The sequence below is a fragment of the Panicum virgatum genome, unplaced genomic scaffold, assembly GCF_016808335.1.
Source record: "Panicum virgatum strain AP13 unplaced genomic scaffold, P.virgatum_v5 scaffold_1806, whole genome shotgun sequence".
NCBI lineage: Eukaryota > Viridiplantae > Streptophyta > Magnoliopsida > Poales > Poaceae > Panicum > Panicum virgatum.
Window position 1 is genome coordinate 3,846 of NW_024376278.1, and position 10,456 is coordinate 14,301.

Below are 10,456 nucleotides of genomic sequence, written 5' to 3' on the forward strand. Positions count from 1 at the left end.
CAGACGAAACTTTGGTGGCTAAGCACGGGGTCCTGTTGGTGCCTTTCGCTTCTTCTCGGCGCGTGTGCTGCGATACAATCTTCTTGAGTAATGGCCATATTGACCAGCTCATTATAAGTATTTGGCTGGGTTCAGGCGTTCCTTGAGCTTGGTGTTGAGGGCCACGATGAAAACGATCGCGCTTCTTGGCGTCAGTATCCGCATGATGGCCCGCGTACTGGCACAGATGATTGAAGGCCTGTGCATACTGAAGAACAGTGCGGGTTCATTGATTCAAAGCCAAGAATTCATTTAACTTTCTCTCAATCAATCCCTCAGGAATATGATGTGTCCGAAAAGCATTCCGGAATTCCTCCCAAGAGATAACATGTCCAACAGGCTCCATAGCACAATAGTGATCCCACCAAATACGAGGGGTGCCACACAGCTGTTGGGCAGCAAACTGTGCCTTGTTCGCATCAGCACAAGGTACTGCTAGCAAGGCAAACTTGGACTCAATAGTACGGAGCCAAGCATCGGCGTCCAAAGGTTCATCAATTCGGCTGAACAGCGGAGGTTGGGTGCCAAAGAATTCCTGGTAACCCGCTGGTTGTGCATCACGTCCTCCATGTTGCTGGCATGGCGGATTCTGCTGCCCTTGGACCAGCTGACGAAGCAATTCGGTTTGCATGGCCATTAGCTCGGCCATTCGGTGGTGGTGGCGGTGGCTGCTGAGATCCACTGCCAGTTTCATGGCCGAAGCCTTCAGGCGATCCACTAGTATGACCAACCATCTATATTTATGGAAGACATCTATTAGATACATCATTCTTGCTCCCAAAATTAATGGTATGTGCAATGATCATACATTGGACAGCAAAAATCAAATCAAATCAGCAGAATTAACAAAATGCGGTGTAACACAATATGCATAACACATATTTGTTCAACCAACATAACTCAGAAATTGGTCAGCTGTTAGATGACTTCATACTCTTTCATTTCGATATGCATCAAACAGCCTAGAAATGCACCGATGAAGAGATAAGAATTTGGCAAGCAGAAAGATCAAGATTTCCAAACTGGTAGCCACGACTATATTACATCCAAAGTAGTCTTTATATTACAACCCTAGCATCACGCTTCCTTACCACATATGCTACAACAAGTGGGACTCCATTTCTAGGGCTATTTTACAACATTTCCTTCCCTATTTACATATACTACAATAGGAAAATCACATGCTATCTAGGACAAGCCTAAGGTGCCTAGAAGTCGTCGAGGTTGCCCACAGAGGAAGCACTGCCGGAGGAAGAGTCATCCGGCTGAGGGTTAGGCTCGGCAAGCGCGTGCTCTGAATCTATCTCTAAGACTCCCTCCATCACCTCTGGGTCTTCTTCTTCTGCTGCAGGCTCGGCTGTAACAATTGGGGGTATTGGCTGCTCATGGAGCATACCAATATGGGCCATAGCATCATCCAGATCCACTTGGAGCTCATGAACCTACTCCTAAAGAAAACCAATCACCGTGTTGCCTACACTATCTCAGCACCATGCTCCAGAACCTGAAGCTCAAACTATGGAATGGCGTGATCTCTCCGAGCAACAGCCTCATTAAGCCTCTGAATTTGAGTGTCTCTCAAACTAAGACCTCGCTGGAAAGTCTAGGGCAAGTCCATCACCTGATCCATGTGCCTCTGCTGAAGAATCTGATAGTGGGACTCATTCATATACCTGATCACCGCCTGGATAGTCTCCTCAGCTACGTCTCCAACTAAGTGTCCAAAGTGGGTGGTCCTGAAGAGCTCTCTGCGTTGCCAGCACTGACTGCCAGAACAAGCCAATAGGATAAGCGGCTACTTCATTGGATGATGCTCACAGAAGGTAGTGATAGCTTTGAGAGCTGCTATCTCAAAAGCGTCCACAAGAATATCCAACCACCTCAATCTCAATAGGTGGCCAAGCCAAGGTGGGGTGCTGAGGAATGGTCATGGTGACTCTGCTCTTCTAACTCCATCCTTAGAAAACTGTCGTCCCTTGTACCGGGGGGGTCTGGGTAGTGAAAACACGGAGCGTATCCCACAAAATCCTCGGAAAGCCCTCCCAGTATAGGCAATCAGTATGAGCACATCCATCCTCACCCCAAAAGACATTGTGACAGTCCACCATCTGAATCAAAAAGGATTCAAATGAGTTATATGCTTATCTCAGACTTCTCAAATAAAGCTTTTTAAGAAGACTGCGGAAAAATGTGATTCTGATTCAAAGAATTATATGGTTTCACCAATTTCAGAAAGTAACAAACCCCCAAGTGGTACTGGTTCATCATTTGAGATTCTATGGAACGAAAAGATCATTATAACTCGTGATGGGCTAAGGATGAAGGCATGACTCAAATCCATCTTTCCATCCAAGGAAATCTAAATTTCAACAAACATGCCCCTAATATCAAGCTTTAACTCAACTTATGGGTTAAGCATACTAATACATATCCTGAAGATCCACACTCTAGAATCCCTTAAAGGACTCATGTAACAATTTCAAATTCTAGGAATCAAATCAACATCATCAAACCAGCATGCCACGGCCTATTAGTGGTCCTCACAAGGTAAACAATTACCAACTATTGTTGGGCTTACGCGGTTAGTACGGTGGCATATAACATCATACGTCTCTCCCTATTATATCTAGTCGATAAATTCTAACCGTTTCTTAACTTATCAAATCGCGGTTAGTGTACCTGCAGAAGATGGACAGAACATATATATGTAGATGCATTGAAACCTTTCATGCCAGCAATCATGAAAGTGTTCCCATACATTACCGCTCACTATAGAAGCCGCAGCCATACAATTTTCCGCCGTATGGCCAACGTTAACATACGCCACTGAGATAGTGTATTCACAATTTCCTTTACTCCCAATATAATCGACCGAGGGTCGGTATATTGGCAGCAGCTCAAGTAGGCCACTGCTTGAGCGCAGCGTTCGGTTCGCATTGCCGACGGGAAGGTCAGACTCCCTCAGCTGACTGAGTACACTTTACTTCCAATATAGTCAACTAATAGTTGGTATATGGGAGTACCTCAAGTAAGCCACTGCTTGAGGGCAGCGTTCGGCTCGCATCACCGACGGGAAGGTTAGACTCCCTCAGCTGACTGAGGATCCTTACCTTCTTACCTTAGCGTAGATGCGTCGTTACAGAAATTAAGGGTTGCTTGTGAGTATGGTTTGACAATAATGTAAAGTGCTAGAAGTCAGATATAATAAACCATACATAGATAGCCACCAAGTAACTCCCGTAATTCCCTAGGACTTTAATGTTTTAATGCATAACCCTTAACGAAACCAACGTAGTTTTTAGAAATACCTTGTTGGTCAAATTTTATACGGAAATTGATTTTTAAGGTTCTAACACCTATGGTGTACACTTGTAGCTCTGATACCAGCTGTGGCAGAACCACTTGAATTATCCCGGCTCAAGTGCGCTGGCCATCACCATAAGGGCAACACCGACACAAACGCACTTCAAACGGAACAATTCTTGGTCTGTCGGGTAACGTCCCGATACAACCACCGGTTCTCGGATCGAACAAGCATACCCTGCACGAAGGCGAGTCCAGAGATATTAAAACCATACATATTTTACAACACAAGCATAGTAGTTATTACCCAAGTTCAAAGTAATATTATAGGTCCAAACTTAGTAAAAACAATTATACAAGCCATAAGTTTAACGTTCAGAGTTTAAGCAGGGAGAAGAAAACACGATGGATACAACACGTAGCAAAAGTATACCAAGCTAGCCCAAGCAAGGTATCACTCATCGGGGTCATTGCCGCCCGAAGACGGATCCCATTCTACGGACCAGCCAGTAGGCAAAGAGGCAGGGCCAAGACAGACTAGCGATCTGGTCCTCAAAACTCATACCTAAAAAAGTTTCAATAGCAAGGATGAATATTCTAATACTCAGCAAGACTTAACCGTCAACGGATATACTTAGGTCCACCTAGCTAGAGTATGCAGGGTTTGTAGGCTCTGATATTTCTTTTGCTGAAAAGCAATAAAGAGTAGGTCCCTTACTTTCAAGTTTTAGCTTCCAAGATTCTAGTTGATTAACCATTCTATGTAAGCAACTACTCCTATTCAACTATGGTAGAACTTTAAGCAAACATCAAGATTGATCATAATAATGTTACTCTTATTACTCTGTGTGGCAAAGGGATCAGCAGTCCCAAACCGTGAGAAGCGGATGATTCGAATCGAATTTGTTAACCTGGCCAGGCAGACCTAACACACACGTTTGGTACAAAAAACAACCGTCGGGATCGTTCCCAAACAACCGTACCTTTCATTCCGACCTGTGGATAGGGTCACTCTCCCCGACTACAGGGCACCATCTTCCTCCCTGTAGCCGTGGGGTTGCGCAACATAACACTAAATAAAAACCTATCTCTAAGAGAGAGTGAAAGGTATATCCACTCACCGGTCCGATCGGCTTCTAGGCTTACCGCGTACTATATTTACGGGCGTGTGGCTAGTACGTTCAAATACTTAACCACCGCAACCCACACACCGCAACCTTAGCAAGTTTATCAACACAGACGGGGTCTCACACAAGGTCATGATATCGACACGACCTCGTCCGTCGTCCTTATATTGATAAAAGAAAGTAAACCAGCAATTCCTATAGAGCTCGCGAGTGACAGGCAATCACTCGACTTTTACCGGTCCTATAAGCTTAGCAATTATTCGAACTCAGGTCTAGTGTTCAGTACATAGGTTCCTAGGATCATGCATCTAGGGTTTCAATTCAAATCCTAAGAATTGTAAATGCACAAGTAAGTAATAACGATAAATTGTAATAATTTGAAATACTGGGTTATGTCCGGGGCTTGCCTTCGCGATAGTCGCTACTAGATTAGCCTTGGCTCTTCCGGACTTTGGTCCGGGGCTTCGGTCAGTATAGTGGTGTTCACCTGGGCTTCTGGATCACCTTCTTCGGACTCTGGGATTAACTCGCACGTCCCGTCCGCTAGAGCAGTCGTATCTATATGTGATGCAAGAACAGTATTACACAAACACACTTCACGATAAAGTTGTAGTCCAACATTTAGCAAACAAACATTCATATGGGCAAAGCGTTTATAGGGTAGTTATTTAACAACGATTACTACACAAAACAACAAGATCAACTTCACAAAACAGTTTGATTAAACTTACAAAGTAAGTGTTAGTTAGTTTATATACCATACAAATCATGGTTTGCAAAGAATTGAGTAACTCAGTATAAATATAGTATCTAACTTCAGTAAAATTACTTCAAATAGTAATACAGAGAGCAATCTACCCTACAAAATTCATTCCATTTCATGCCCACCAATTAATCAGAATAAAATAGTTACTCAGACTACACCTAGAGCAAGATCAAATTCTATAGAACAAACTACAGCACTTATGAAGTTCAAAATTTTTCAGAACAGGATTCACATGATTATGAACACCTCATAAATGTTTCAGAATTTATATAGGCATAAAACTGAAGTAATAATTTTGACAAAATTAAACCACATGTGATAAAACTAATTAGCACAAGAATTATATAGTGTTTCTAGATCCTAAATTTTACAGAACTAAACATATGACCAAAATAGAGTCACACAAAAATTATCAGAATTTTATAAGTAAGGAAACTATTTACCATAATTAAAGCCTACTTAATTAGCATTAAATAAAAGAAATAGACAAACAGATCGAAAACTGCTAAAACGTCGGCAACAACAAGGTTTTAGTAACATGTAAGCATGGAAAAAGTTTCACAGTCAGAAATCTAATATTTCTACCAGCACAAATATATTAGCATAACTAGTAGATCAAGGAATCTTGAAACTTTGACCTAGTTGATGATGTCAAAAAGGCTTCAAAATTTTTCCAAGTACTAGTAACACTGTAAGGCACAATCAAGCCAAAAATCACAGACAGTTACTGAGTAGAACTCCTAGAACAATTAAAGCCTATTTATTCTATTCTTTTTCTTGGATTAAAAAGAAAACCAAAAATGAAGATGTGTATGTAACAAACTTATAAATCTTCTAACAAGGATTCCAAAACATTTGGATTTGTATTTTTCTGTTTTTTCTATGAATTTCTAGGCATTTTCAAAGTTCACAGCAAAATTTAGAAAAACCTAACTAGACCTTACAAACTAGTCCCTGGTTTCTTGCGCTGAGACCCCTGGGATTCTAAAACAAATTACAATGAGGCCCTTGGACGGAGTAGGAGAAAGGGCGGGTGGGGCCGGCCGGTTTCCGGCGGTTTCTCCTCGCCGGCGGCGAGGGGAATGGGGTGGAGGAGCAAGAGAGGACCGAGCTCTACCTGATGGTGGTCTTCTTGGGGCTCGGGGTGGCCGGATTGGGGGTTCCCCGCGGAGCAGTTGCTCCGGCGGCGACGGCCAGCGGCGGAGGCGGCGTTCCGGTGAGGTAGAAGCGGCGTGGAGTGGTCGGGGAGCTTCACCGCGACAAGAGGGAGCTATTGGTGGGGTCGATTTAGGGCGGGAAAAGGCGGAGGATGGGGCTTGACGGTGAGCTCAGAGGGAGGCGGCGACCATGGCGGCGGCGTTCTGGGGTTTCTAGGCAGGGAATTGGCGAGAGAGTGAGTGGAACAGTATGAGAGGGTTCCCCTAGTGCTGAGGCATGCGCTAGGAAGGGAACTGGGGCTCTGTCCTGAGCTCTCTACGGCGACGGCGAGGTGGCGGCCGCGCGGATGGCCGGGGGTGGCGTGGCGAAGACGGGGAAGCTCTAGCGCGAGGGGGAAAAGGGCGGCGAGGAGCTCGGGCGCGACGTGTGGGTGCCACAGAGAGCAGGAGGTGGCCTGTGGCCCTCCACGGTGGCGGGCGGCGCCCCTCAGCGCCGGCGGCAGAGCAAGCAGAGGAGCAGGGAGGTGGAAGATGAAGGCTGGACTGGTTTGTAATTTCTGCAAAGCTTAGGGGCTCTATTGTAAAACAAAACTATCTCCTAAACTAGGGCTCAAATGAAAAAGTGCCCAACATGAAAGTTGTTCAATTTTCAAGATATACAACTTTGATGTTGTGCAAAAAGTGATTTGACCAAAGGTAAAGAGTTATTTTGAAAACATAGGAAGGATTCTGAATTTAATGGACTTTTGTCTTTTCCAATGCAAATTCAGTTTAATTTCAAACTAAAAAGCAAAATTTTCTGCCAAGCAATGATTACACTAAATTTTACAAATAAACCCTCCACAAAAGCAATATTTGCTCTCCCTATTCAAATTAAGTTATAGAAGGACCTTGCATTAAATCATATTTACACAACTACCCTTAGATTTTTACAATAAGATCCTTTTCAAGCAAAATAAGCACATGATGCATAAAATAAATGCAATTCTAACTGTGCAGACACCTAGGGTGTCACACCCGGGTCCATTGGTGGCTGGGACTAATGTGGAGGACCAAATACCCTTTCCGTAGTAGTGGTTTGTGGTTTCCTTATATCATGTTTCATTATAGGACTTCTGTGGTAGCGCATAGTGAACTTTGCATAAAAATTAAAATGAAAGGAAACAATTTCCATTTTATTGCAAAGAGTCTTGAATCACAGTGCTTAATAGTTAGACAATCAACTATACAAAAGGTGGAAGATGCCTCACAGAATAAACATGTTGTCAATACCAATTCACTATCTCTCTCCCATTATGCCAAGGACTTGAACATGACGCCGCAGCAAAGAATTGAGATTAGAAAGCCTGAATTACTAGGGTGCAATGAAGAGACCAACACTACTACAAAATTCTATTTACCGAGGCGCTTGAAAAAAGACTCGGAGGCGGGCGGTCTGGCGGCTCGCCTAGGTTAACCCGTGCCGGGCTGCCGGCCGTACAACCGCCTCGGTTAAAACACCTCAGTTAATAACGATTAACTGAGGCGGTTGATTTAGGACAGACCGCCCAGACCGCCTAGACCGCCTCGGTTAAACTATTAACCGAGGCGGTCTGTCCTAAATCAACCGCCTCAGTTAATGGTGATTACCGAGGCGTTTCCTTTATGTTGCCCGTCTCGGTTAAGTTCATTATATATAGCAGCCCCACCCCTCTTCTTCCTCCCCATGGCTCCTCCTCCATTTTTGGGTGTTTTAACCTCAAAACAACCAAAATTAACCATCTTAGAAGGGGGAGATTTTGCCTTTGGATTTGGTGAGGGAGGACAACCACTAAAGGTTGATTTCTGACTCCTCCAACTCTCATCTCCTCTCTTTTACATGATTTTTGGTCTAGATCTAGATCTAAATGGAGGAGAGAGAAAACCGGATCCGGATCTAGATCTGCGTATTTGACACTATTTTCTCGTTTTGTGCAAGGTCTCATTCATGGACAAGGCTGAGTGGATGTACAAGATTCTCGTTGGGGCCCGAAGATGCAGAGATTTTTGAGAACCTTGCTAACCGTATGGACCAAGATGATGTCTTGTTTGGGAATCCGAAGTGGCTTGAGAATTTCAAGGAGATGAAGCAGGCGGGCAATTGATCCGTTGTATAAGTACTGTCCGAAGCAATGGACGGCATTACGTTTTAACCTCCAATTGCTGATGTTGAAGTCTCGCCATGGGTGGTCCGACACTAGCTTTAATGACATGTTGCGTATGCTTGCTGACACATACCCAGAGGGTAACAAGGTGCCCGCCAATGCCTATCGAGCGAAGAAGATGATCCGGCCAGTGTCGATGAAGTTTAAAAAGTTCCATGCATGCACTAACTACTGTATCCTGTATCGGGGCAAGTATGAGAACTTGCAAAGCTGTCCGCACTACGGCGCGAGTCAGAACAAGAGGAATGCCGGTTGTTGCGCAGACGTGGATGATGAGGGACCCAAGAGTTGGCAGAAGAAGAAGAAGACGGCCAAGCAGATCCCGGTTCTTGAGGATGAGGAAGAAGAGGGCTACGTACAGAGGAAAAGTCCTGCCCTGTCAGTGTGGTACCTCCCTGCGATCGATCGCTTGCGTGCGCTATTCGGTAACCTAGAGGATGCCAAGCTGATGTCGTGGCATGCATCGGCAGAACGTATCAAGGGCGATAGCAAGCTACGACACCCCACCGATGGCAAGCAGTGGAAGAGTTTCAATGCCAAGTTCACGAAGGAGTTTGGTGACGAAGCGAGGAATGTCAGGATCGCACTAAGTACGGATGGGATGAATCCCTTCGGTGACCTCAGTAGTTCCCACAGCACTTGGCCGGTCATCCTGACTATCTACAACCTACCTCCCTATCTATGCCAGAAGCGTAGGTATATTTTACTAACCATACTTATTTCTGGTCCAAAGCAACCAGGCAATGATATAGATGTGTTCCTGGAGCCACTCATGGAGGACATGAAGATGCTATGGGAAGATGGGGTGAAAATGATGGATGCGTCCGTAAAGAAGGAGTTCACTCTAAAATCCATCATCTTTGTCACCATCACCGATTACCCTGGCCTTTTTGCACTGTCGGGGCAGGTCAAAGGGAAGTCAAGTTATGTAGTGTGCATTGATGGTACCTGCTACACTTATCTTACTAGATCGAAGAAATTGGTGTACATTAGGCATAGGCGATTCCTCAGCAAAAAGCATAGGTACCGGGATCCTTCGATGAATCAGTTCTTTGACAAAGATCCCGAGCCTCAAATTAATGAGCAGAGAAGACGAGTTATGGGAAAAATGTGTTTGAAATGGTGAATGGCATAAACATAGAGTTCGGGAAAAAGAAAAAATCTAAGGAAGATGGGACCACAGCAAAGAAGAAGAGGAAGCGGGATCAGATGGAGGAGAAACAACCACCTGTCACCCCAGTACCTTTCAAGAAGCAGTCATGTTTCTTCAAGTACTTGTCGTACTGGAAGGAGCTAGATACGCCCCATGCCGTCGACTGCACGCACCTTTCGAAGAATGTCTTTGAAAGCACAGCCGGAATCCTTCTGGACATCAAGACTAAGATGAAGGATGGTCTAAAGTCACAGTAGGATCTTGTGAACCTGAACATTAGGCCTGAACTTCATCCGACATTGGCGGCGCAGAGCAGGAAAGTGGACCTCCCGGGCACGTGCTATAACCTCACAACTGATGAGAAGAGAGCCGTGTGCCTGTGGCTTAGGGCTGTGAAGGTGCCGACCGGTTTCTCTTCCAACATCAAGAGTCTAGTCTCTATGAAGGACCTCACATTAACCAGCTTCAACGCACATGACTGCCACATCATGCTCACGGTGTTCCTCCCAATTGTCATCAGGGCAATCGGTCCAGAGTACGTGAAGATGGTCATCACACGCCTCGGTTACTTCTTCAACTGGATCACACAAAAGGTCATTGATGAAGCTGAGCTGCCAGGCATGAAACAATTCATCGTAGAGACAATTTGCCAGCTCGAGATGTGCTTCCCGCTGTCTTTCTTCGATATTATGCCGCACCTGATGATGCACATGGTTGATCAGATATAG

General features: G+C 44.7%; 1 protein-coding gene across 1 annotated transcript; it reads left to right on the forward strand.

Annotated features, from left to right (window-relative positions):
• Positions 1–8,621: 8,621 nt before the first annotated feature.
• Positions 8,622–10,456, forward strand: LOC120694036. Its single transcript, XM_039977217.1, has 3 exons — positions 8,622–9,519; positions 9,717–9,846; positions 10,009–10,456. The coding sequence occupies exons 1-3, from the start codon at positions 8,622–8,624 to the stop codon at positions 10,454–10,456; spliced, it is 1,476 nt and encodes a 491-aa protein (XP_039833151.1).

Bases quoted from the DNA above. Each gene is read 5' to 3' on its own strand.
- LOC120694036 (XM_039977217.1), top strand. From the start codon at position 8,622: ATGTTGCGTATGCTTGCTGACACATACCCAGAGGGTAACAAGGTGCCC. The intron at 9,520-9,716 runs GTACCTGCTACA...GCATAAACATAG, and splicing joins TTATGTAGTGTGCATTGATG to AGTTCGGGAAAAAGAAAAAA. The intron at 9,847-10,008 runs GTACTTGTCGTA...CCTGAACATTAG, and splicing joins AAGCAGTCATGTTTCTTCAA to GCCTGAACTTCATCCGACAT.